General features: G+C 44.3%; 1 protein-coding gene across 2 annotated transcripts; it reads left to right on the top strand.

Annotated features, from left to right (window-relative positions):
• The first annotated feature begins 4 nt into the window (after positions 1–4).
• On the top strand, positions 5–23188 carry RFWD3 (ring finger and WD repeat domain 3). 2 transcript variants are annotated; one of them, XM_042027376.1, is made up of 13 exons: positions 5–68; positions 2308–2695; positions 4086–4321; positions 6058–6143; positions 6239–6436; positions 8586–8677; positions 10779–10893; positions 15504–15732; positions 16912–17062; positions 19242–19418; positions 20230–20444; positions 20699–20916; positions 21545–23188. In XM_042027376.1, exons 2-13 carry the CDS (start codon positions 2310–2312, stop codon positions 21686–21688), a joined length of 2247 nt encoding a protein of 748 aa, XP_041883310.1. In that variant the 5' UTR covers positions 5–68; positions 2308–2309; the 3' UTR covers positions 21689–23188. The 2 variants fall into 2 exon arrangements, with proteins under 2 accessions (XP_041883310.1, XP_041883312.1); XM_042027378.1 differs by lacking the exon at positions 5–68 and adding an exon at positions 99–1214.
• Positions 23189–27797: the final 4609 nt, after the last annotated feature.

Genomic DNA, 27797 nt, shown 5'->3' with positions numbered 1-27797 from the left:
TGGCCAGCCAATAGGGTGGCGGGGGCGGGGCGGCGCGGCGCTCGAGCAGCCGGCTGGGCCCCGTGGAGGTGAGAGGGGGTGGTGGGGCCAGGGCGGGTCGCTCTGGGCCGGTACCGGGCTGGGACCCCGGCACAGCTCGATCCCCTATGGCCCGAGCCGAGTCCCCCAGCACGGCTCGTTCCTCCCGAGCGCTCGGGCTGCCTGCGGCTGCCGAAGGAGGGGTATCCCGCTCTCATGCCTTTTTTTCGGCGGGTTCGTAGTTAAAGTATGCGAGCTCTATGAAAAAGCCGGCAGAGAACCCCCTCTTGTGGAGCGCGTGTTTCGTTTGGGTCGTGTTCGGGGGGGGGGGGGGGGGAGTGTTGTTGTTAATTTCATGCTAAAGCAGGTACGGCAGAACCCCTGCGGGCGGTGCGGAGCGGGGCCTGGGTGCCCTCCGAAAGGGGAAACTGCAGCTTCAGCCTTCAGCCCTCGGGTGCGAGCCCTGAGGCTGCCAGCCAAGCTCTGCCTTCTGGAAGTGCTCGGAATTTCTCATTTGGGCCCAGGAAGCCCGTTTGTGGAGACCCTCCGTCTGCGGGCACTTCCCGGGGCTGCCTGGTAGGCAGCTGGCTGGCTGGAGGAAGCACTGCTCCTTTGACCAGATTCTAAGATTTAACCGTGAAAATGCCAGTATTGACGTTTTTATAAATCTCACAGTTAAAGTAGGCACTGGAACATGTTGCCCAGGGAGGCTGTGGATGTCCCAATCCTGGAAGTGCTCCAGGCCAGGCTGGATAAGGCCTTGAGCCGCCTGGTCTAGTGGGAGGGGTCCCTGCCCATGGCAGGGGGGGTTGGGATTGTATCCTTAACCAATCTCTTCCAACCCCTTAACGTCATGATTCTAGGTATGGTGAAAATAAAGGGTTTATTATGTGTATAGGTGGCAGTTCTCTCATGAACATAATGCTAGAGATGCAGTACTTGATTGTTGAATATTGTTATGTCTTGGCCATGCAGCTGTTCTGGTGGGAGGTGGTAACATCTATTTCTTGCCTAGCTTAGGCTGAATTGTTAATTAGGATAAGAATGATGAAATTACTCATAAGTTAGAATTCCTTAAAAGGTCTATAAAAATATCTGAGCTTTAGTACATCCTCCTTTATTAATACTTGTGTACATTTTTTAGCTACTTTTTCTACTACAACCAGCCTTCGGTCTGTTTGTACAGCCCTAGCTGGGTAAGTGTTGGTGTGTGCTTTGGGCTTCTAAATAGTGCTAGAGGTCTGCAATTCCCAATGCCTTCCAGGTTTATGATTGCCTAAGTACTTTTTGGAGAATGTGAATGACTTCCAGTAGCTTGCAGAATTTAATCCACACACCTCTTCGAATAAAGGACTTTTGTGAGTTTTTGGTGCATCTATCCATTCAATTAATAAAATAATCTTGAACTTTTTTGTGTTGTAAGAAGTGTAACTAAAGTGCTCTTAATTTGGTGGCTGACAGCAGCATAAGAATTAATAATACACAAACTATTGTCTCCTGTTTTTCTTCAAACTCTAAGATAGTACTCATGTTCAGGTGGTAACCTGAAATCCATATGCCAAAGATGTAGAAGGGCAACCATCCTTAATAATATATTTGCAGTTTTATTGCAAATTTCATGTTTATCCAGTCTTGGGCTGAATGTGGATCCACAAATGCTGATGCTGCAGATAACTTCGTACCAATAGTGTCTCAGTCATGTGTTCTGCTGTCATGCCTTTTCTGGGTTTGCCTGGTGTTGGTAAATACCTGAAGGGCTGTTCAGTGAGCTCTGGGTAAGGGTCACAGTGATCTCTTATGATAAGGGAATTTTATTTGAACAAACTTGAACGTCAGCTCACCTCCTGAGAGCAGCGCAGCAAAGGACTGTGTCGTAGAGCTTGTTTCTGGCTGTATCTGTCAGTGCTTGTGCACTGCTGCTCACCAGGGAGTCTCTCAGATATTTCCTACTGTTCTTCAAGATCCACGTGAATTTACTTGGCAAGTAAATGATGCCAGCAAGAAAACATTAACTTTATGTACTCATCCACATGCTTATTTAAGTTGATTTTGCAATGTGCCTCTGGTGCTAGCTGCTGTCGAGCCAAAGACTTTGAGCCCAGGACTCTGGGAGGGTGCTCCCAGCTCACATATGTGTATTGACTTGTGGCTAAGCTCTGCTGCAAAGGACAAATTTTCTCTTGACTCTGAATTCTAAAAGCTTTTGTAGTCACTGAGTGCGATACTTGGTTCTTGCTACCATCAGGCTACACTTACAAGTAAATCCTAGTTTTCTTCAAATCTTTGCAGAAATGGCTCAAGAAGAGATGGAAGTTGATCTCCAGCCAGTGGCTGGTTACTCGGTGGAGACCCTCCGGACACTTGCCCCAGAGCCCTCTGGTCATGCAGTGCTCCCGTCCCACGTTCCCGTGCTGGGTGAAGGAGAAGGAGGCAGCACTGCAGCCCTTCCTGCTGATGATGCTGTTGTCACACCCAATGCTGGTACAACAAGGGAAGCAGCAGCAGAGCCTGAACCACCGCCGAGTCCTGCCGTGGCCCCCAGTGAGCTGCAGAGGCTGCAAGGGGCGTTTGATCTGTACCAACCACTGCCCGTGCCACAGCTCACACAGCATCCACAAGTGAGGAGAGCTCGCAGGCAGCAGAGAATTGGTGATTCCCAGAGGACAATCAGTGCCAGGTAAAGCAGAAGGGAAGTTGGGTCTGAACTGCCCTCTGATTGGGTCCAGCGCCAGTTCAAAACTGCCTTGCTTCCTGGCTTACAGTGCCCAGCCCAGGTGTGTGGCTGGGGCCAAATCCAGGGTACCTCGCCTACCTTTTAAGCTAAGTAATAGCACAGCAACTTCTGGTGTCTTCTGTGCCCTTGTTAAGTGAATCCCCCTGTTTCATGTGTTGGCAGGGGTGGTGTTGACTTCTGAGCCCTTCTACATTTTGAATTTTGCTTGCAGAGCTTCTGCTGCTACTGTTCCCTCTGCGCAGCCAGATTCCTGTCCATGATTCCTGCAGCAGTGCTGACTCTTGGCAGTTCCAGCCAGCATTTAGCTCAGTGGAGCTTGTGCTCTGATTTGCATTTCACCTTTGATTTAAGGACTGCCTGATTACATTTTCTGGTGACAGTTGCTGTAGAAACTTTCACAAACATACAAACTGATATTTTTCTGTAGGGTTTTTTTGGTTGGTTTTTTGTTTTTGTGGTTGGTTTTTTTTTTAACTTTCAGATAAAATAAAAAATCTTGTCTATTTAATACCATTTGTGATGGGATTAAAAGGGAGTGAGTGGGGATGTTCTCCAGCCAGAAAGAAATCCCAATTTCTAGTTTATTTGGGTTTTGTCTCATCTTTCTAGCTTTTGTACATGCCAAGGGTGAAATTATAATTAGCTGAAGCATTTCTTTTAAATTAAGTGAGACCAAGAGCTCCTCTCCTCCGAATTGATTAAACACCACTGTGTTATTTGCCCTCCGATTGCCTGTGAAGGTCACTGTAGTTGTGAGGGCTGGAAGGCAACCCAAGAAACTCTTTTGAATCTGAAGGATAATTGAGATAATAGCTGAACTGATGGGGGGAGAGGGGAGGATGTTTCTATCTAGGGATGAAGTTCCTAGAAGAAAAGAAGAGGGAAAGTAGAAAGACTAGACACAAAGTAGTCAATGTGCATTTCGTAGTACCGGTGGCTCCAGAAACCAGAGCTGAGTTACGGTTGGAGAGACAGATTAGGAGTTTCCTTAGGCTTAATAGTGAATGACACTACTTTGCTTTTCTCCTCTCCAACGCCACCATCCCCTTCTTCCCCCAAAAAAGACAGTATCATTGTTGTAATGAGAAGATTTTCTTTGAACTGAGTGAAATGAATTGTTGCTGATCCTGCTGATTGTTCACTGTTGCTCACAAAGTGGGCTATCCTATGTGACTGTCCCCCTACCAGAGAAGGCCTGACCTGATAACTGTGACATCTTCCTGCTGCAGTCAAAGCCTGGGAATTTTCCTGTAAACATTCATGGAGAAACATGCTGAAACTTTAGCTTACCTGAAATGACTGTAGCTTTTGTTTCTTGCTTTTCTGGACTCAGGGCAGCATTGGACCATTACTTTCAACTCAGCAGGACCCAAGAGCCAGCTGCAGGACCAGTTCCACACCTGGAGCCCCCCCGTATTGCGAGGGACACCCAGGAACAGCGCCCAGACGAGATAGTAGAAGTGAGTGACTCTGACAGCAGCACTTCGGAGGAGGAGGAGGAAGCAGTGGCGGCAGCAGCACCACTGTTGCCATCAGCCCAGGAGGCACCTCCAGCAGCGAGCTCAGGAGGTTTGTGCAGTATTGGAGCTGTGTAGAGACTGATTTCAGACACTTTTCTTGCTGTTTGAAAACTCAGCAGGGAAATCCTTTTGAGCTTCACAACAGACAGTGCTCAGAGATCTTTGTGCCCACAGCTGACAGGAGCAGGCTGCTGCCACACGGCTTCCTGGCAAGCAGCTCCTAAGAGCAGCAGCAGCAATGGGTGATTGCTACCATAATGTTAAATAATGTTTTGCTGTTTGCAGATTGCTACATGTTCTGAACATTTCCAGGATTATTTGTAACTTGAATTTAGAGATTGCTTGCCATCTTTCCGATGTTACATATTATCAAGGAGCGTTATTGAAGGCATCAGGTCACAATTTGAACATCAGTAAGTGCTTTCGGAGAAGGATTGATTCAGTATTTTTAAATTATTTGAGATTTCAATCTTCTTCAGTTTAACTTTCATTCCTGTAACTTGTGACTCTTAGCTGAGGAGATGGAGGTACTTTTTGTTTTTCTTTCCTCATCTCTTTCTGTCGCACAATTCTTTATCTAAACTCGCGTTCACAGGCTGAAACACACTTCAGTGACATTGTTTGTGATGAACATGCACAGTTTGTCACATGTAAGAGTGACAAATAGTTAATTTGCTAGTCAAGGTTATTGATGCCCAGAGAATACAAGAACAAGGATATCTTTTTACTTCAGTCTCTGAGGAATGTCCTTATGATTTACTCTCTGCCCTCAGTTTTGGTTTGGATTGGCCAGCCTACCTCATTACCCTTTTTTAAAAGGGTATGTCTGTGAGGTGTCTTTTGAACAGGTCTATTCTGCTTGCTCTGGGCTAGTTTTACATGTGACAGGAGCTCAAGCTGTTAAGTGCTGTATATTGTTGTATGAACATATGCTCTCTGTTGGATTTTCTGGAATTCCCTTGTTTATATAAGCCAGTGGCTCCTCTTAGAACCACAGATGCTGGAAACTTTATTGACATTAGCCAGGGTTAGGTAATACTTCCACTGGATGGAAAGTATCTGCCTTGATTACTAAATGTGATTAATAACTCTTGTTTTGTCAGGAGCTAGAGAGGAGTCAGTGATTTCTGCTCCTTTTTTACTATGCTAGTGATGGTGATCCCCATGTAGCAATTCAGTGTGCCTGTGCCTCCAGCAGATGGGCTGACAGAAGCCCACCACAAAAACATAGGGAGAATACCAGTAGAATTGATAGTTCAGACAATTACCAGCTGGAAAACTGCTGAAGTCAGAGTGAATGGACAGCCAGCATGCGGGAAATGCTTTCTTGGCACATGAAATATGCATGCTTAGATCCCTTGGCAAAGCAACTTCTGCATATTGGTGTCTGTCTTTCTCAGGGCATAATGATGCAGGGATATAACCTTACATCAGCCTAACTATAGATCAGGTCTGTTTGTTTTGTGCAGGTCAGAAAATTCTGATAACAATTTCTGTCCTTGTGCAGGTCAGAAAATTCTGATAACAATTTCTGTCCTTAAAAGACCTCTTCTTTTTCAGAAATTCTGTTGCTTTTCATAAAAGAAAACGTAAAATTCTTTGGCACTACTGTCGATGTATAGAAGGCCTTACACACAGACTGTGTCCAGGGCACTGATCTGAAGCTTTTTATGTAACCTGTGCTGTGTCACTACTTAACCTGTGCCCTGATGATTTCAGATCAAAGCAGGAAAACTCCTTTTTCCCTCATTATGAATCAGTTCATTTAAGCAATGCTTTTTTTAGTTTCCAGCCAGGTCCAAGCAGAGCCACCTCAAGCTTCTGCAGAGCATGAAAGTCTTGAAGATGAAGCTGAAGTCCAGCAAAAGCAAGTAAGGTGAACTAAATGCTTTTGGAGACAGATTATATATGATAAAGGCTGCATTTTCTAAAGCAGTTGTGTTGGTTTTTTAATTTTTAATTCTAGACAACTCCAGAAAAGAATCTGGGGCCATCAGTTCCTGTTGCAGCTCTGGATGAGGAGGAAGGAGATACCTGTGCAATCTGCTTTGAGCAGTGGACCAATGCTGGGGACCACCGTCTGTCAGCGCTGCGGTGTGGACACCTCTTTGGCTACACATGCATTGAGAGGTGGCTCAAGGGACAGGCAGGGAAGTGCCCTCAGGTAAAATGGGTGTTTATGTGCACTGGAAAGCACTTAAAGCACTTACTATGGGTGCCTAACTTGTGCCTCAGAAGTAATAAACCCCACCATTATTTTGATGTTATTAGGCCAGTAACAACTAGCAGTACTTTAAAGGATAGGTTATGACTTGGATCTTCTCCCAAGTAGAGTATTTGTGAGTAGCAGATGCAAAAGTTTGAGTTGAAGTGCTAAACTTTCAGAATGCTCCACTCTAGTCCTGGAGAGAACCACCTGGAATGGAAATAGCAGATGGATTCCTAGAAGCAATTAACTAAGCATAAAGAATACGTTATTGGACAAGAAATCTGTCTGAGAACTGTTTTGGAACCACAGAATGGTTAGGGTTGGAAAGGACCCTAAAGATCATCTAATTTAGTTTTCAGTTGATTAATCTTCTGTTTTGAACTGTATCTGCTTTCGTAGCCTTTAAGAGGACCAGGTTGTTTAGGAAGCTTGCAGAGAGCGAACTGAGAACCAAGTGACGTCCTTTAATGTCCATTTGCAAGTGGTAAATCAGCTTTTGAAGGTTTTCTTTCCAGCTTTCTTTCCATGGTTAACTGATCTTCTTCGATGAGGTCTACACTTCTCTGTGATGTGTTCCCATTCCTTATTCCTTTTCTCCATGAAGGAATGTTGACCAAAAATAGGTCAACGAGTACCTTGTAAATAGGATTCAGTACTGCTGCTTTCTGAGTTGGTGGCTGGAAGCCCAGGGTTTCTTTGGCTTTGTCATTTTGAGAGCTTCCATGTTCTTGCTTGACTTTGCAGGATTCCCTCCTCTCAACAAGAAACTTCCTCTTGAAGTGTGCTATGACTAAACCTAAAGAATCCTTGTTGCCATAGCAAAGCCCCAAAGTTGATTTTTCTTACCCCTGTCAATTCTGTGTAAGCTTTTCTTCCCCCACTTCAGGCCCAGAATTCTGAGAGACCTGCTTGGCACCTTTACTCTTTGGAATTTTGTGACTGCTTTCTTCTTGAACACTAACATCTCAAGCGTTGCTTGCTCTCTCTTTCTCTTCCATTGATATAAATACTAAAAAGTTCCTGGGAGAACTTGCCCTGGAGAGATCCTTGAAGCTGAATCATCTTCCCTTCATTTTGAGTCTCTGTCCTTTACAACTGGGCGTTCTCTGGTTGAATAGCATGGAGTTGCTGTGCATGGTCTGTATACTAAGTGGCTTGAGTTACTGTGAAATTGCAGCATTCCTGATCCTGCCAGTGGTAGCTGCTGGCTGCTAGGAAAGCTGTCTTAGCCATTTATTGTTTTGCAAGGCAGCTCTTTATAGAGGGAGGGAGGCTGTCTGCTCTGAAACTACTGCTTGTGATATCTTTGTGCTCCTAAGTAATAGAGAAGTCTGCATTTGAAGCACACACAGTAATTAAATGTTTAGCAGAGGTTACTCGATCTGAGTATTCAGTGCCTCTTTTCTCATCAGCAAAGAATATTTGCAAAACAATAAACTTGGAAGAAATTATGGCATCTGCAAGTTCTAACTTGCCTTCTTTTTAAGGTGAAGATAAAGTACTAAATGGTTGCAGCTAGATGCACAAAATTATTGACATTTGACTCCCTGTGTGTCACAGAAATCAGTGAGATGTCAATGTTTCATACAACATTGGAACACTTCTATGGATTTGGGCCTGTAGAATTTGATAAAAGGAATATAGCACAGAAGTAATAGTTGGGAGTAAACTCAGGGGTTCCTAAATCCTTGTCTGTTGGCCAAGCAGCAAGTCTTGGTATTCTCAAACCCGAGGTTGGGCTGGTGTTTTGTTTCAGATCTTGTTTTCCCTTCTTTGTCTGATTTGGGGTTTTTTGTCCCTGGAACATACCTGACCGTGCTGCCTTGCTGGTGCATTAGCAGAATACATTTAGTGGGAAGCAAGAAGATGGATTATTAAAGGTACAATAGGATATGCAACTTAAACTGTTGTTGTAGCCCTGGTTAGAGCTCTGGTGTCTGTATGAGGGAGCATCATGCAAACATGCTGTGTGTTTGTGGCTTTGTTTTCCAGTAGACAGCCCCTCCCTTCGGAGCTAAATAAAACAATACCTAGGGACTCACAGGGATGCATAGTTTGCATAGTTAAATTCCTGTAGATGAACTGAGCTTGTGTTTGATTTCAGTGCAATAAGAAGGCCAAGCGTTCCGACATCGTGATCCTGTACGCCCGCACATTGAAAGCGCTGGATACCAGTGAGCAGGAGCGCATGAGGAGGTATGGAGTCTCCATGGAAAGGCACCTGGCACTCAAAGCTGCACTCTGGCTTCTACTTCATGCTTTCATTTCCTGTATTACCTAAAGCAATTTGTTTATTCCCATGGGGTGTATCAGGAGTGTAGCTGACTTAAAGAACCAAGGCCTTGCTGTGTTGCACGTTTTCATTTTCTTTTGGAACAGAATTCTTGAGTTTGCATTTTGTGGCCCTGAAACAGCAAAAGCTATTTTGTGCTGTATCCTGAAATGTTATCATGGGAGAACATGCAGAGTTGATGCCAAAAAGCTGTATATTGCTAATTCATCATTAGATAGGAAAAGCAAGGCATAGTTAGGAATGCAAGGAGGGTGAATAGCTGACCTTTTCTACCATCTTTTCTGCATGCATTAAACAGAGCAATACCTCATATGAATCACTTTCCATCTTGCTTTGTCAAACTCTTCATGTAGCTTTACTTGCAAAAGGTCAGCAAGCATTACTATGACTCCACTTCCCTTTCCCACTTAAATGTAGACTTTGTATTGAAATAAGGAAAAGCAGGTATGAAAATGGGGACTCATTTATTTTCAGTAAGATGCTGTCACAGATACTATTCTGGAATTAAAAGGCTGCAGATATCTGAGTTCTTCTGAGTCTTGTGTTGAATAGAATTTAATTGGGGTTTCTTCACCTGTCTACAACTATACCACTGTTCTTTCAAGGCAGTCTTTCAACAGAAACCTCGCTATCCTGGTAATTATAGATCAGAAATGATTGAGGAGTAACAGTCATGAAGGGAAGAATCTCCCTTCTCTCCAGATTGCCACAGCCTGATGTGTTTGAAGTGTGCCTTTAGAAGGGTCATGCTTCTTTTACTGGATTAACACAAAAATAAATGATATATAACATGGTTTTCAGAAGCACAGAAGGCATTTGGTGTGTAAATCTTATCTCTCATGGAGAGGGGATTGTCTGACTTAGCCCTTCCCCACTAGCCCTGCCCCTCCTCTCTGCCTCCTGTTTTTGTTGTAAGGCAGGGAGCGGTGACTGCCTGTGAGTCCATGGAGCTGCTGGCAGTGGCTGCCTTGTGGCACAGAGCCACAAATGGAGCACAGATGTGTGTGTGCATGCATCAGTATTGTTTGCACGTAGTCTTGAATTAGGTATAAGATCATGAGGTTTGTTTGTCACATTCAGAAAAACTCACCAGCCTCCAGGCTCTGGGTACTTATATAAAGAATGTGTTTGTGGTGGTTAAATAGGCATTTCACCTGTTTGTTCTGCAGGGAAAAAAAATCACATGAAAAAGCTATGAGGAAATGACAGAATTCTGTGCTTTGGAACATGCAAGGCTAGGTCTGTGCATTTGCAAAATACTTAGGCAAGCTAGAGCTCCCTGCATATGAACGACAGAAATAACTGGAATATTGCAGTACGGAATGCAGTGGGCAACACAGACCAAGTGTACAGCTAATTTTAAGGAGTGTTGGTGTTTCTTTCCCCAGTTTAGCTATTCATTCATGTAAACCTGTATGAAAGAGAAATAAATTCAAGTAACTTATCAAAAGTGCTGCTGCTACATGGTGTATATGCACTTCTGGGCTTAAGGTGAGGTAGTAAATGTGGCCTCTTTATGGGCATTCACAGAGAATTTATCTGTATTATTTTTTCTGGTACAGATATATTTTCCTGAAATACAAGATTAGCTACTGGTAGCAGAGACAAGCTTGAAGATCTTGCTGTATATAGTTATGCTATGATGTGCTGTGTTACTGACACAGTGTATTACATGGACATTGATGGTATAGGATTTGCTGAAGTGTTTCTGTAGGGGAAAGAAAATTGATTTCTCTTTCACCCTCCTCTACTAAATTAATCCTTTTGGAGAGGGTGAGGAGAAAGTCTGTTGGAACAATACTTGAGTGAGTCATTCAGAACAATTGCATAACTCAATATCTCAAGGTGAATGTGTTGGGTTAGTGCAATACCAGGTTTTCTGTTACTTGTGGATTTTCCTGAACAGGGCTGGTGGTATGAAGTCAGAGGGCAGGAATTGACAGCCCAGAAAAGCATCTTAGATAATACCTCGTCCTAAGGATTGCTTTTCTCTCCTTCCTCCAGCTCTTTAGAAAAGGAGCAAATGTTGCGGAGGCAGGCAGAGCTGGAATCTGCACAGAGCCGTCTCCAGCTCCAGGTTCTGACAGATGAATGCAGCAAACTCCGCAAGCAAGTTCAGGTGAGTCTCATGCTACAAATGCACAGAGGACTTCTTTCTCTTCAACCTGCCTTTTCCATGTTCCCTTAGAGGAGAGAAGACAGGATTCCAGTTTTAACAATCAGCAAGATTTAGTAATCTCAACTGGTGAATCATTCCAAGCTGATAAAAACATCCTGCGCTGGAATATTCATGTGCGCTACAAAAACACTGACTTTTTTTGTGCTTTTATTACTTAATTGAAGTTGCAGCCCAGCAGTAGAGTTGCTTGGCTGCCAATGTTGCAGGTTCCTCCTCAGGTTTTGTGGTGCCTAGAAAGGCATGGTAATAAAAACTTGACTTACTCTCCTCATCTTTCTTGTAGTTGCATCAAAGCAAGCTTTGGAAATCTCTGTAGTAAACCTGTAATACAACCTATTATCACTAGTTAGTCAAGAGGCTTGAGAATTTGTGAAGAGGCATGACTACTTGCAAAATCGAAAGAATAACAAAAATCCTTAGGGATTTGGATTTTTTGGAAGGTTAGTCAACATTCCCATTTAGCACCCTCTGGTACCCTGGGACCTGGCCTGTCAATACAGGAGGCTTTATACATGGGCTGAGCAGCTGCTGAGAGGCACCTCTTAGAACACAAATTACTGACTATAAATGATGGGTTGTTAAATTACTGCTTCCTTCTGCCTTATGCAATATTGAGATATTTTGTAACCCATCCCAGCTGCTTTTGCAGGATTCCTATAAATTATGGACTCTGCCAGTGCGTCCAGCTGTGAATAAGGGGGTGTATTCCACCAGTGCTAGGTTTTCCAAGAGCCTGTTTCATTGCCGGTTTGCTACTTTTTGTTATGTGAGGCAGATTATATCCTCTCACTGTCTAGCAGCCTGCTTTATTTTATGCTTTTCTTTGTTCCTGGATGTTTTTTTATAGTCTTGGCTATTCATATCTGTACATTAAACAACATCCTCTTTGCTGAAGTCTTCCTGTGTGACATAAGATAAAGCTTTATAAATTTCCTGAATTCCTGCATGAAGCCATATGCTCATCATCACTAATAAGAAAATTGGTCCACTTCAAACTTTGGCTTAAGAAAAATGCAAATAAGATGAAACTGCAGGTCCATAATGTTTTCCTGCAATTCATTTGGTGTTAAATGATGGAGTGTCCAGTCTAACTGAATTGAAGTCACACGTTATAAAGATTAAGTACCCCATGTTCTTTAAGCTCTGTTTCAGTATTTATACTGCATTCATCATTGTGCTGTAGTGGTTAATGCAAATGCTGGAAGCAATTTTAAGGTGTTTGTTTATACTATGAATAAACTGAAAGTAAAAGAATACTGGGGAGCAAAAAAAGTCAGCAGGAAGTCTGCAATAAGTCTTTAACTTGTTTGATTATATTTTGAGCAGATGCCTAATGAGTTCCTTGTTTTATGAGAAGCTGGATAGTAAAGTAACTATTTGCATAGAAGCATTTAGTTTGGGAGGTTTCTAGCCCAGCCCTGTTTGGGTGACTGCAGTGTAGCATTGGGTTGTTCAGGGTTTTTTGTTGCTAGTGCTCTTGAGCTGTGCCCAGCAGCAGTCACAGCACTAGTTATGACCTTTTTTTAGGTTTGTATGCTTTTTTCCATGCTCTTACCCATTAACGGTCTTGTTCATTGTACTTTGTTATTGAAGTATGTAATGTTATTGAGACTATGAAATTGATGGTTTTCGAGTCTTTAGCTATATGAAAATACATGAGAAAAGGAACTTGAAGTTGAGGAGAGCTCTGGAAGAAAGCCCTCAGGAGCGGGGGCTGTGCTGAGCTGTGTCCTGCCCACCACAGGAGGTTCAGGCTTGTCTTTTGGAACCAGTGCTGCTGACACCTTACTTTTACCTAATGTTTTTCCTTTAGGAGCAAAAAGAACTTGGGAATGAGATGTGAGCTACTGCAGTACTCCTCCTGAATCTGCCAGCATTTTCAGTAAAAGTAGCTAATGATAAGCAAACCATCTCTGCCTTCTGATCAGCTGGGGTAGGAGATTTGATTTTTGCACATAGGAAGCAGTAGCTCTGTTTGGGTATGGAGCAGGAAAAGGAGGACTGGCAGGGAAGTTATGGGAGTGTGCCTGCTGCTGTGGAGAAGAAAGCAAATGTAATTGTGAGCCTTGCAGAGATCAGTTTATATTGCTTGATGTAATGGACAAGCTTTTTTAAAATAGAATTTTCAGAGCATCCAAAAAAAATTGAATGGCAAAATATCAATACAAACTTGTGTATCCAATGCCTCTAGAAAAAATATTAGGCTAATTGTTTTATTGTATAAAAATTGTTCATCTTTGTGATCACCTCCAGTTTCACTTCTGGGGAAGTGAAAGCTGGTATTTCCTTGCTGCTGTTTGTAGTGAAGCCAGTTAAAAATGCTCCGTGTCCTTTAGCCTGAATTTGAACCCGATCCCCAAAGGGAGGTGCAAGGTGGAATGTCTGCAGTGCTGCACCACAGCTTGAGGTTGTCGTGTCCTGTGTTTCTCTATTAAAGGCAGTGCTGGGGCTCTGCAGTGCGAGGTGGCAGGTGTGGCTTCTCTAAGAGCTCTGTGGGAAACAGCCAGAGAATGACAGTCATTGTTACCTGCCTTTGTCTTAAAAGCTTCATATGAGCTATTAGGGCTGTAACCTAATACTCAAAACTGTTCTGAATGTATTGTAGCTGGTGGTTTTCCTATTCATTGTGCTCTTCTGCTTCTCCTGCATGCTCCTCAGGAAGACTTTTGCTGTATAGCCCATTCTTTCCCCCCAGTGTGACTGTGTTCATTCATCACTGCAAAGGCAAGCTGAAATCTAGGGACAGTCATAGCATGTGCAGAGAGAGGCGTCTGCTCTCAAGGCCTTTAGTTGACACCAGCCATCAGGAAAACTCTGCAAAGCATCTTAAAGGAAAGTATAGGCTTTTCCATAATGAACAGAACGTTCTGTTGAGCACAATTAGTGGAATTTGTCTGCAGCACAATGTTTTTAATCACCTTGCTAATGTGTCTCCAGTAAGACTTCCTGGTTCTGCTGGATTTGTCCATTGTGTTTAAATGTAAACATTGTACTAACAGTCCTTGCGATTTTAATTGCCTGGTTTCTTTTTTAATAACTTGTGTGAAAGTTGAATGTTGAGTGCAGGTGACAAGGAGAGTTTTGTAAGGTCCCCAGAGCAACAAATAAGTTTAATCACTTCTGATCCCCAGTCATAGTCTCCTCCCCTCACCTTTTAGAAATAATGAGTTTATTAAAATTTTCATTAAAAGTTACTTTCTTCTAAGTTACCTGTGTTTTTGCTGACTGCTTACTCTAAGCCTGAAGCTACAGCTTTCATCATAAGCATCCTGACAACCCTCACACCCCTTCTTCCTTGCCCAGGTTGTTTTGTCTTTTCTTGCTCTAATAGGATCATCTGGAGTGTTCAACTTCCTTTTTTTTTTTTTTTTTTTGTTTTTATATTCCCTTGGGACATTTGGAATGTGCTTGATGCCAAACAGATCAGACCTCTGTAAAGTGTCAGAACTGCTCTCCTCTTGAGCAGCTTCCAGAAGTTACAGGTCTTGATAACTATTAATGTAGAGCTTGAACTTTGGTCTCTCCTCTTTGAAAACTGCTGCCTTTGCTTCGATGCGGGTTAAGTGGTGGTGGCTGGTTCACTATTGAGGCCGACTTGCAATTACTGATATATTCATAGTATCATTCTTGTGACCCTTAATTGTTTAAGATTACATAGTGTTTGAAGGAGAACCTGCATTGCTCTGACAACAGAAAGCAAGTAGCAATTTTCCTTCAGCAGCTTTTCTCTTAAATATCCTTGAGATCCTGTATTGTCTGGTTTTGACCTTGGATTACAAGATGGTCAAAATGCTTTTTGGGAAGGGACACCTCTAGCTGACTCACAGTATGCTGGTGCCACTACCTGCATTCCCACCTCACACCCCTGATGATCTCAGCAGAAAAAGGAATTCAAGGAATATCTTGTTCCTCATAGAAGCTGTTCTTGTCTGTGCCTTTGCTGAGTATCCTTGAGCGTTCATCAACTGAGCTGGAGGAAGAGAGGGGAGGAGGTGGTAGAAAACAGGACTGGAGCTCTTGAGAGTCGTGTCGTTCCTGGAATTTGCTGCACAGGGTTTACAAGAACAGGGTCATCATCATTAAATAGACTGACTTGTTTCCTGCAACGCCCTTTATGTTGAATCTTGGGCTTTTATTTTTTTATGGGGTATTCTGGAAATTCTGGAAAATGGTTTTAATTGACTTTCTCTTGAGGTTTAGCGGCACATAATACTTGGCAGTTCATTCTCTTCTAAACAGCATTGATCTGGTAATAATTGTTACTGGCTTTTATGTGTTGCCCAAGAGTCCTCTCTTTCACAGGGTGTAATACATACAATAACAGACTTTGAGTACATTCTGCCAGAATTTACACAGCATTTGAATGCTTGTGTTGCACGCTGTCATAGGCCATTTACTTAAAAATGTAATACTTCAGGAACAGCATGGAAATGGGACTGTATTTCCCTCTTTTATCTGAGAACAAGTACAGTTGGAACACCTGAAGCAGAGAGTGCAGAAGGTTACACTGCTGGTGATACATTAAAGCTCTTTGGGTTTTTTCTTTGCAGGAGCTGAAGGCTCTGGTGTCCCAGTACAATGTGAGCGCTTCGCAGCAACCTGGCAGCTCCCGCACCTGCCTCCCAGGCAGCCTCCCCTCCAGCCAAAGCCAGCGCAAGTACCACTTGGAAAAGGTTTTTTTGGTGTCTCAGACTGGGAACTGCAGAGTAATGGCATACTGTGACTCACTGAGTTGTCTTGTGGTATCCCAGCCTTCTCCACAATCTACTTTTATTCCTGGTAATTAAGCAAGTCAACATTTGGGGGTTCATAAGTAAAAGTTAATGTAATTTCTACTTTGTCCCTGCTCCCTGCTTCTCTGCTTGGCCTTTACATGTGCCTTGTAAACTGAGAATACTTGTAAGGCTCCCCATAGTTCATCTGGCCCCTGCATCGGTAGCTTCTGTCTAGCAAAGGAGCTTGTTTTCCCTGGCACTTCTATGGCAGAATCCCACCAGAGGGTTTCCACTCTCCTGCTGGAATGCCACATGCACCTTTGGTAATCCTTGCAAATGTGGAACTTCTGCAAGAAGGGGCTAGGCAGTGGGGCCTTCAGAGAAGCTTCCAGTGGTTAACTGAGAAACATTGCTTCCCAAATTGTAGGTGGATTGATGCACATGCAGCTGATTTGTCAGTACCCTTAAAAAAAAAAAACAAACAAAAAAACCTCAACCAAAAGCAAACTCCTTTTAATGTGAATGCTTAAAGCACTGTTTCCTAATGAGGAAATAGGAAGCCAAGAAGGCACGGACAGCCCTGGTTTTGTCTCATTGTTATGTCCAGGGGCCAGTGACCTGACATCTGGACCAGTGCCAGTGGCTTTTTCAGTGCAATAGATGTGGCATTAGGAGTCTGAGAGCAGTTATTTGCAAAGTGCTTTCTGACTGATGAAACTTACTTTATTCGGTTAATGGGTTTGAGGTTAATGTGCCTTATCTAGGCATAAAAAAGTGGTTTTCCGCATTTAACTGGTCTCATTTTTCTGGTATTTGTAGCCAGGGACTGAATCTCTGAATGGAGGCTTTGTGGTGACTCTTGTAGCACACAGGTTAAGTTCACCTGTAACTATTCTTTGCTGTGATGCTTGTTCTCTTAAATAGCCATGTAATCCTGCTCTGTGTGGCTTTATCTGGGCAAGAGTGCCTTTGAAGAAGCTGGCTAAAGAGCAACAGGCCTTGTAACAAGAGTTGTAACACTGGTACTGAATTTGCTCTTGCTGGCTCAGATCCTTAAGGATTTTGCCTTGTTGCCATTTGAATTAAAGAATGATTTGTGGCAGTTCTTATCCAGAACAGCAAATAACTTACATCGTCATCCCACCACAGGCTTCAATGCAGACTTTGTAGTTCTGGCACAGAATAGCAAGTTCTATGCATATGCTGCTTTGCAATAATCTACTTTACCCTTCTTCCATGGCAGGTTGTGGTGTTAAGATGATGAGCTTGGCCAACCTGAAGAGCAGTCAGTACATCCCCATCCACAGTAAACAGATTCGGGGCCTGGCTTTCGGCACTCGAGCAGATGGTTTGCTGCTCTCTGCTGCCCTGGACAGCACTCTTAAACTCACCAGGTGAGCCCTGCTGCCTGTCCCTGCAGGGTTTGGCCGTGTGCAAGAGGTTGGGTTGGATTTTATTCTGATTTCTGGTTTCTATTCTGCTTTCTGAAAGATGCTGCAAAGATGAGATCAGGTCTGCATAGTCTTCCTGCATGTGGGAACTAGCAGAGGGAAGGGCTTATTGATGCTTTTGCATCTTTGAGGTGGAGGTGTCATGGAGCAACCTCTCTCTGGCAGTTGTCCCATGGAAAACAAGTAATTCAGCACAGATTGGCCAATTCTGTTGAGAATAAATGTAACATATAGACATGACATTTACTGTCCACTTGGGTTTCTGTTGCTGCAGGGAAATGTGAAGCGTGGGAACTTGTACATAAAGCATAAATAAGGGGTGGTTAGGCTGGGCTCTTCCTTCCTTGCAGTGATGTTGGTTTCTCTGATTTTAAACTTCTTGCAGATCATGGAATTCATCTGGGGTATGAAATGCATAAACAGCATTGTTGAGCATATATTAGAGGCTCTCTAGAGCTAGCAGAGACTTAAAGCAGCAGGTTGGAGACTAATTATGCAGAGACTGGGAGAAAAATGTGTCCGGTCCTGTTAGAATTTACAGCTTATGAGTGTGTGTTCTTGCTGCTCTGCTGCTCTTCAGTCTTAATCTTACAGTGCTTCAAAACTTTATTGGCTGATTGATTCTTACTGAGTTATATTAACATCTCTGTGCAATTTGTCTGTTAGTATTGGGTTAGGCAAGATAAGTGTCTGTTGTTTGACTAATTAGTCTCAATTCTTTCCTACAAGTGAAGGAATGAAGAGAACTTAATCCTGCAACAAAAATGTACAGAATGTTGCTTTCCTGTAACCATGTTGAAACGTTTGCTAGACTAGTTAAAAGTAAACAAAACTGTCTCTGATGCTCAAGTCAAGATGTCAGACTTCTAACTGATTAGGCTGATAATTCTTTTCATGGTTTAATCTGAAGAGTGAGCAGACACTGCAACAAGGAACCAGGCACTTCCATATCTGCCTCTTACTGCCTGGCTGGCTGCATCAGAGCTTGTGATCCTCTTGCTTTTGTGCTTGAACCCAGAATGTCTTGGAGTTAGGTGTTTGCCTCAACAGCATCTTCATACTTTTTTCAGTTTCCCTCTGAAAGAATAGTCCTTCTTTGGACATCTTTCTTCTCTAGTTACTCATTCCACAGTCATCCTCCCCAAAAGAATTATCCAAGATGTCTTTATGTCTCCTGCTCTGGCTTGCAGTTGTTTAAAAGAGCACTGTGAGTTTGTTTTGGTTTTTGGGGTTTTTTTTCGTCCTTTTGTTTTGACCCAGTCACTGCTCTGATGTCAAACTCCCTGTTTCACCAGCTAGGTCTTAGTAGTTGTTGCCCTTACACTTACCTGGGAGCAATTACTTGTTTCTCTGGAGCATTATCACTTTCCCCAGGGAGAAGCACATGTGTTACAAAGGATATCTGGAGTTACTTTGATAAGCGCAGTCTTCTGTCTCTTGCTGTTCTCAGTGTGCAAATGCATGTTGACAATGCTGCCCTTTGCAAATACGTCCTGATCTGATACCAACTTCATCTGCTTTTTGGGCTGCGCCCCTCTGTGGACTCCCCTCTTCTTTAGAAACCTGATTTGTAGAAGGAAGAATTAATATTATAAACGTGCTTTTAACTGTCCTCATCCCACTCACTGTCTCACTCTTGCTTAAATTGGATTCTTTTGAGGCGTAAATACTGTTCCTCTTGTGTAAAAAGAGGGGAAATAATTAATGAGAGATGTAATCTGAAGAGATGAGCCCTATGATCTCAGGAATATGTGGTGGTATGGGATTACACCAGAGTTGCTTCTCCTAATTGTTTCCAGAAAAGTAACTTACCTTTCTCTTGCCAGTAAGGCAGCTGAGACCCTGCTGTGGGATTTCCTCTCCCAGTCTCCAAAGATCAAGCTGGAAAAAGAAGCATTGGCCTGGAAGAATTATAAATCACTTGACAATATCCAAGGGATTATTCTGTTTGGGTTTTTAGATTCATGCCTGGAGTAAAGGAGGAGTTAATTGAGAATTCCATCGAAAGAGAGATGCTTTTGTCTGAAGACTTTAAAAAGCTAGATTAGCTTACTTTAACTATGCTGTTTTCTCATCAGTAGATGCTTGTGCAACTGGCCAACACTTTGCTTTTCTTCTGCAGCTTGGCAACAAACACTGTGGTACAGACATACAATGCTGGTCGTCCTGTGTGGAGCTGCTGCTGGTGTCTCGATGACACAAACTATGTCTATGCTGGATTGGTCAATGGCTCTATCATGATATATGATCTGAGAGACACAAACTCTCATGTCCAAGAACTGGTCCCTCAAAAGTCCAGGTATGGCAGAAGGATTTGTCATTCCTCTCAACTAATATACATCAAGTTAAACAGAGCTTTTTCCATAAATCACAGAATCACACAATCACCAGGTTGGAAGAGACCTTCAAGATCACCGAGTCCAACCCATGCCCTAACACCACCTCAACTAAACCATGGCACTGAGTGCCACATCCAATCTTTTTTTAAACACATCCAGGGATGATGACTCCACCACCTCCCCGGGCAGATGATTCCAGAACTTTATCACTCTTTCAGTAAAATCATGCAACAATTGCAATTGTTTAAATTGTATTATGTGACTCTCTTATTCAAAAATTCACATTTAGCACAAATGTGAGAAGTCTCTCATAAAGTTGTATCGTATATATATATAACTTATGCATCTGCCAAACACTTGTGCTCTTTTTAAGGCACACAAGGGTCAGAAGTAGATCCACTGGTGCAGCATAAACAGAAGAGCTGAATTTGTTTTGGAGCTGGGTTTAGTATTTAATTTTGAAAGGACAAATCACAAAGAGGTGTGAAATTCTGATGCTTCTGTTTCTTACACTCTGGGAATCAAACACTGATTGTGCTCATCTGATGTGTGCTGTCTGGTGCTTCTGTAAAACATAAGGCTCAGTAGTTAAGTTGAATTTAATTTATACTTGACACATTCATTGGGACTCCTTGCTTGAAGGACCATCCTCACAGCCTGCTTAGGCCCTTTGTTTGCCATGCAGTTGGAGAACTGGAGCTCTGCAGCAGCGAGCAGGATACCAGCAGAGCTGCAGCTGACAGCACTGACTCTTGCCAATGACCCTTCCAGGTGCCCCATGGTATCGCTGTCCTACCTGCCCCGGATGGCCTCAGCGTCACTGCCTTATGGCGGAATATTGGCTGGGACCTTGGAAGGAGCCTGCTTTTGGGAACAGAAAGCTGGCAACTCTTACCGGCCTCATCACCTGCCCCTGGAACCCGGAGGCTGCATCGATCTCCAAACAGAGATCAACACACGGCACTGCCTGGCCACATACAGGCCTGGTACGTACTGGGGTGTGTCTGCAGGGCTCTTCCCACTGCTTCTCACTGCGCTGGGCTGAGCTCAGCAACAGCTGTGGTGCTGTGGGCACAGCAGAAACACAGCACCTGCTCTTACTAGAGCAGTGAGCATCTGCACGTAGATAAAAACTGGTGGTGGGCAAAAGGAGGCAGCTGCAGGGTGGTGCTGCTTGTATTCCCACAGCCTATCTGTGAGTACATTTTTCAAAAGTTACCTTTTTATTTCTCCTACACAGGTAAAAATAACCCGTGTGTGCGTTGTGTGATGATGGAACTGACTTGCAGCCCACTGACAGAGGCCTCTGAAGATGTGGTGTGTTCTTCTAACCCGGTTCAGACTTTCAGTGCCGGGCCCACTTGCAAGTTGCTGACCAAAAATGCCATTTTTCAGAGCCCGGAGGATGACGGGAGTGTCTTTGTGTGTGCTGGTGATGAGGCATCCAATTCTGCTCTGGTATGTCTTGCTCCTTTCCTTGTGGTGTAAGGGTTTATTGCAGTTCTTAGGAGAGGAGCCTTATCAGTCACAGCATAGGTGTGATTTGGTGGGAATTGTCTTGTCATGCACATTGCCCCTGTGCTAGCTGGTCTGTTGTACTGCTGTGGCAGGTGTAACTTCTGATAGCATGGGATTCCAAGTCTTAGCCAAGGCCTGTGGTCCCCATCCATCAAAGGGCACGCAGGCAGTGAGCCCCTGTTGTCCCCCAGGGGAATGTGGTTGGGCACAGTGGCAGAACTGGGCCCTCTGAGTGGTGTAAGAGACTCGGTGGGATAGCTAGCGTGGTAAGTGCTGTGGGAGAAGGATGCAGGCTTTTTAGGAATGATGGGGAAGAGGAGGAGAAGGGTTGCCCTTTGTATAAAAAAGCAGCCCAAATGCAGAAGATGGACAACAGGCTGCATGAGAGCTCATGAGTGGGGTCAAAGTGGGTGGTCAGGGTGGCATTGTGCTGCAAGTCTGCTTGAAGACCAGTCAAGCAGGGTGTGGAAGTAGAGAAAGGGTCCTCTGACTAAACTGAGGACATCTTTTCTGGAGAGAGGAAGGTCTCTTCTGGCTCAGTCCTTGACCTTGTCTGTCCCTCCCACAGCTCTGGGATGCTGGAAGTGGTTCCTTGCTGCAGAAGCTGCCAGCTGACCTGCCTGTGCTGGATATCTGCCCCTTGGAGGTGAACCAAACTCACCTCTTGGCTACTCTGACAGAGAAGATGGTGAATATCTACAAGTGGCAGTGAGCTGTCCCTATGCTTGCCACAGACTGTCCACATATGCTGCTGATAACCCTACACAACTGCTCAGTCCTGCACTTGCTGCTTACAGGAGACAGGATCCATTACAGCACCTTTCTGGCAGTGGAGAGGAACTGGGATGTGCTGGTGCCCAGAGCAATTCCTTTCTTTTTCTGTATTCCTCTTTAGCCCTGCCCTTATTTCTTCTTTTGTCAATTTTTTTTACTCGAACTCCACAAGCTGCCTCAGCACAGCACTAATTCCTGGAGTGTCTCCAGTGTGTGTTGCTGCACTTTTTTTTCCACTGTGAATACAGCACAGGGACTTTCAAATCTCTGCTACAAATGAATAAAATAAGAGGAGCTTGAAGACCTGAGACTCCCACTGCACTTTCTTGTGGAATCCTGCTGTGATTACCGGGTGATGAAAAGGCATCTCGTAGCATTGCTGATAGGCAGTGTGAAGACAAGTGCACTGCTGTGGGGAATGTGCTCCCAATGTTCTATTGAAGGTCTAGGGTCAGTTGGCAGTTATTCCCTAACAAGGATGGATCCTGTTTTGGGGCCATGGAGAGAACAGGCTTAGAAAATCTAGAGAGAACCTTTTTCCTTTGTGGTTTTTTTCCATGAGCATATAATTTGCACTGTAATTCCTTAATTCTCTGCTTTCTTTCCTGTCTCTCCTTCCTGCTTTACCTGCAAGCAAACTTGGACAGTTTGGTTGTGGAAAATGAAAATAGTCCTGGAGAAGTACAGGTAAAGAAGAGGGAGATGATTCTTGTACGGCTGGCTGCTGCAGCCCAGTGTTCTTTCTTAAAGACAGGAATGTAGTGAAAGAGACAGTACATTGGAAAAGAATGCTGGCTGCTTTTGTAGTTTGGCGATAGGGGAGTTTGCTTTTTTCTGTTTTGAGGAACTAGTGGAAGCTCAGGGACTTAATCAGCTTGTTTTTACTGACCATTTGCCTTGTTAAATCACAGTTTCCAGCTCACAACTGGTCACAGAGAGCTTGCAGTTGTGTTTATGTGAGTGTGCTGCAGCCACTGGTTTGTGTAAATGTGAGCCCCTGGGGTGGGATCACAGCTCGGGGATGTGTGTGGGCAGGTGGGCTTGTGGCACCTTACTGTAAATACTGTGAGGGCTGGGGCGTTCATCTCCAGGTCAGGTCATGGAGCGGGACTTCAGTTCCATTTTATGTGTAACAAAGTCAAACTTGCAAGGATGTTGGAAGCTGCAAGACAAGTTAAGTTCCCTGTGCTGGAAGGTTATCCCTTGGCACACCTCTGCCTCTGGACATGGTGAGCAGCAGCTGTCCTATTCGGATTGAGTGTGCCACCACTTCAACTGCCAGGATAATTTTATTTTCTGAAGTTTGGGGCTTGCACAATGTGATCCTGTTTGTCTTAAACGGGCCTGAGAAGATCTCGACTTAACTTTATATTTTTCTGTATAGTATTTTGTTCCTGTATTTTTATACTGTAAAAATAAAATGTTTATAATTATCAAATATAACTGGTGCTGCTGTACTTTGAAAATAGGTCTCAGTGCCATTGACTACATGTCTTATGAACATTACCAAGGGTTCCCTTATGCAGGTGAGGTTTCTCTTGCTTTGTATTACTTCCAGGTCACACTGAGCTTCAGGCTAAAATAATGAAGGTGTTTAGTGAATGAGTCCTCGCTGAACCATCCTGATCTGACCAGGTGAGGGCAACAGAAAGGGTTGAGCAAGGTCAGGCTACACGCCTGGGACATCTTTTAAATGAAAATAACTCACTGACATGAGAATTTTTGGAATTTTAACAATGATCAGGAACTAAGGGTTGGTAGAATGTCATTGTGAGAAGGTCTCTGGTAACAGCTAAACCAGAAGGAGCAGGATGCTCTCTGCCATATTAGTACAATGAGCTTATTGTTCTCAGCTATTTTGAGGCACCATTTATGTTCTGTCAACTCAAACCCCATCTTACCACAAGAAATTTGGAAAGTTTTAAACATACACAGGAAAAAGAATCAAAATGTTTTGATTTTGATTTTCTAGGCAGTCCTTTGATTTTCTGGGTAACACTTGTTTTCTACTTTATTCCACCATATAGGAATAAGAGATACAAACATAAGTGCTATTAAAATAATGGAAGATGACACTTTCAGGTTCTCAGTTTTCAAACAGAGAGTATCAGAAAATGTTCAAAGATAAGTGAGGAAACCTTGTAACACTGTCCTACTCCCAAGTTTGCAGCAGGCTGCAGGAAGGCACACCTAACTGGTGTGCAGAAAGCCATCAGCATTGAGCACTGATAAAAGGTCAAACGTGTTAATTAAATATTATCTCTATCTGGAGTCAAAGAGGCAGATTTGGGATGGAAGGATGAAACAAATCAGTGTTGCACTGTCCAGGGCTGTTGTCATCAGAGGCTGAGCTGTTTTGCTGGTGTTTCAGGCATGAAGCCACTCTGTGGCTATTTCTGCCTCTGTCTCTGGGAAGATTTTGTTATTGTGGAGCAGGGTGGCCCCTTGGCAATTCCTGTAGTAAATCTGGTGTGAGGCGATAGGTAAAGCCAGGCAGTGCTGCGGCTCCTGCAGATAGGGCCCTGCTCTTATCTGTGTATGGGCATTTTTAAATTTTTTTCTCCAGGCTATTGCAGGGGCAGTACCTTTTTTGATTTTAATTCCTGTAAAAGCAGGCCTGGGGGACAGTGCAGTGCTGGCCAGAGCTGGCTGTGGTGGCTGCTTGGCTGGCAACAATCCAGCCCCTACTGCTCCCTGCGGAGGTGTGGTTTTGGGGGGTGGCTGGTGGGGAAGGGGAAGCTGGAGTTGGAGAGCCATCCTTTCCGAGAAGGGCTGCCCTCCTCATCTCCCTCTAACAGGGATGATCTGGTGTTGGACCGTGGTAATCCCTAGGATGAGGAAGCAGCCAGCTCCAAGCCTCCACATCACAGGAGTTTTGCTGCCATAGCACCTACCCTGGTGCTTTAGCTGTTGAAGGGACTCTGGTGAGATTTTGACAAATAATCAAAAATGTTGCAGATGAGAAAAGGTCATCTACAAAGTGTGAGCTAATAAATGAGTACAACTTGGTGTGTGTGCACACGAGGCAGGATGGGCCAGTGCTTTGCTAGGCTCTGGCTATACCCGCTGCTTCTTGGAGGGCAGAAAAGCAACTACTTTTTGTTCCAAATCAAATTGGATTAAAACCAGACAATGTAGCAAGTGAAACAAGCAGCTTAAGCTGAACCTTGTTACACTGAGGTAGCCAGAGCATCCCAGTGGGATTTCATTTAGTTCTCCTTTTCCGTTTGTGAGGAGTCATAACAAGATTTTCTGCTTCTGTAGATTTGCAGATTTTCTACCAAGGCAGTAAATTCCTTAACAGACCCACCTTTCTGCTGGTTTCTGAAGGAGAGAGAATATGGGGAAAAAGCAGTTCAGGGAGGAAGAAGGAAAGGGAAACAAAGGAAGGAGCAAGCAAAATCTTGTTTTCTGTGGGATTTGATTTTCACTGAATGCCAGAACAAGTAAATGTGAAAGAACAGATTTCACTGTTGAGAGAGATTGGAAGAGACCAGCATAGTTTCCCTTGCTGAGGTGCCACTTTTAAGTTTCTATTAGCAAGTTTTTAAAGCCTTCCATGAAGGCTTTTTCCATCTGCAATGGGAATCAACTGAGTGCTCAGAATGCTCTTTGAGTCCAACTGCATCTCTCAGCCTTGCAGAGTCACCTGGAAAATTGAGCAGAGGGGGTCACAGTGCCTCAGCAGCAGGACTGCCCTTGGCCCGAGCTGCTCTTGTCCCCTGTGAGCCTGCAAAGTCAGGCATGTTGATATCAACAGCCTCCCTCACCTAAGATAATGATATTTATCATTGTTTATTTGCTTTTATCATAGTTAAAGATATTTAGACATACTGCTGAGGAGGCAAAAATGCCTCCTGCTCACGTTACTTCTCTTTGCAGAAAGAGGTGGGCTGTGCTCAGATGGCAGCCAGAGCAGTGGGTTCTGCGGGCCCAGGGGAAACTGTCCTGGGGTGCATCAGCCACAGCGTCACCATCCAGTTGAGGGATGGGATTGTTCTGCTCTGCTCTGCACTGCTGCAGTCTCACTTTGAGTCCCGTGTGCAGTTTTGCTCACTGCAATATAAAAAAGATATTAAGCTGTTAGAGAGTGTCCAAAGGAGGGTAATGAAGAGGGTGAAGGGCCTTGAGGGGAAGCCATATGAGGAGTGGCTGAGGTCACTTGGTCTGTTCAGCCTGGAGTAGACTGGGGGGAAACCTCATTGCAGTTGCAACTTCCTCATGAGGGGAAGAGAAGAGGCAGTCACTGATCTCTTCTCTGTGGTGACCAGTGACAGGACCCAAGCAAATGGCCTGAACTTGTTTCAGGGGAGGTATAAGTTGGATATCAGAAAAATGTTCTTCACCCAGAGGGTGATTGGGCAATGGAACAGGCTCCCCAAGGGAAGTGGTCACATCGCCAAGAGTGACAGAGTTCAAGAAGCATTTGGACAATGGTCTCAGGCACATAGTGGGACTCTTGGGGATGGTGCTGTGCAGGCCTAAGACTTGGACTTGAACCTTGTGGGTCCCTTCCAACTCAGCATATTCTGTGATTCTGTGAAAATAGTACCTCTAAGTGCAAAAGAAAGAGGAATTTGGGGATCTATGCCCTAGAAAGCTTATCTAATCCTTGGGACAAACTTTACAGGTAACAGGCTCTCTCCAGCATGCGCTGGTCAAGAGAAAAGAAATGTCTCAAACTAATTTCAGTGATTATCCCACCCTGTGAAGCATAATTAATTTGAGGGTCCAGGGGCTTTGGTCTTGCATCAAGTCCAATTTGGTGCTTCCGCTAGCGGCAGAGGTCGCAGAAGGGGGAGCAAGCCCCCTGCGCTTCCAATGGCGTCAAGCTGGCAGCAGCAGTGAGTGCTTGGGAAAGCACTAAGTGGGATTGGGAAAGAATTGCGGCAGGTTGGAGGAAGGGCTGGAAAATTGCCCATATCTTTTTTTGTAAAGGAAAGTTGCTAACTGCAACACAGATCTGCATCAGTATGGGGGGCAATAGTCTCTGCAGTTATGGCCTGGGGCTTCCAAGGGTTTGTGAGGCAAAGATGTGTCAACAGCATCACTCTTTGGGGGACAAACAAAGGTCACATCAGGCTGAAACTTTGTGCCTGAGAGGCACAAAGCTCCCCTTGTGCTCAACACTCACAGGGTTGTAGCTGAAATAATTGTCTTCTCTTTGTCCACAGCTGCCTTGGAAGTTGAGTATTTCTTGGTCTTCTGTTTTTTCCCAAATGTGGATGAGCAGCAGCACTGCAGGACTCTGACCTACAAGAAAACCTGAAACAGAGTGGGGCAGAACCTGTGAGTGTCATGCAAATAAACCACGAAATACCAGGCTAGTGTTGTTGCCTTAGCCAGCAAGAAATAGCACTGAATGGCAGCTCAACTCGATTATCTGCAGCAGGATTTGTTGGTGGAGAGGATCATTCACTGGGAAAGGCAGTGCTGAAGTTTTGGGGGACGCAAAGCTTTAGAGGGAGGCAGCTGAGCCAGGCTGCATGCAAGGGAGAGGGCCTCAGGGCACTGCGTGGAGGCTAAGCTGGGATTCGGAGCTGCCACATGGGAGCAAGCAGTCTGTATCCAATTAAAAATTGGAGCAGCTCCTCTGCATGGACCAAGGAAGAACTTTTGTTCTCCCTGGTGAGCTGGAGAGCAAGGACACTGCTGGGAAGGAGTGAGAGGTGTCCCAGCAACTCAGCTCACCCCGGCCTTGCTCTGCAGAGCTGGGGGCCATATAAATGGGGTTTGTTACTTGAGGTGATGAGACTGAAAAGTGCTACCTACTACAAAAGCAGGGATCTGGAAGCACATAATGCAGCATCCAGCGGGTGACATTTAGCCTTGTTGATAAAATGCTTAAAATGAGGCAATAAGGGAATTCCTGCCAAAGGAGAGGGGCTGTAGTTGGAGGGAGGCACTGGGGTTATCGCATGGGCAGAGATGTCACTGTGCCCAAAGAAAAGCCTTCTCCTTGTTTAACTCACTGTGTGGGCATGGTGAGCATAGCGGTCTTTTATGAAATGCCTGTTGAACAGTGGACAACAGAGGATGGTAAAATC

Source organism: Corvus kubaryi, unplaced genomic scaffold, assembly GCF_017639235.1.
Source record: "Corvus kubaryi isolate FWS band 111438036 unplaced genomic scaffold, C.kubaryi_AGA036_p1.0 37300, whole genome shotgun sequence".
NCBI lineage: Eukaryota > Metazoa > Chordata > Aves > Passeriformes > Corvidae > Corvus > Corvus kubaryi.
Note: the sequence above shows the minus strand (reverse complement) of the source record. Positions and strands in the feature narration are given on the sequence as shown.

What these genes read in the sequence shown, in the direction of transcription:
- RFWD3 (XM_042027376.1), top strand. Translation starts at nt 2,310, where the DNA reads ATGGCTCAAGAAGAGATGGAAGTTGATCTCCAGCCAGTGGCTGGTTAC. An exon ending in GAGCAGGAGCGCATGAGGAG is followed by an intron (nt 8,678 to 10,778) that starts GTATGGAGTCTC and finishes TCCTTCCTCCAG; the next exon opens with CTCTTTAGAAAAGGAGCAAA. An exon ending in AGGCATCCAATTCTGCTCTG is followed by an intron (nt 20,917 to 21,544) that starts GTATGTCTTGCT and finishes TCCCTCCCACAG; the next exon opens with CTCTGGGATGCTGGAAGTGG.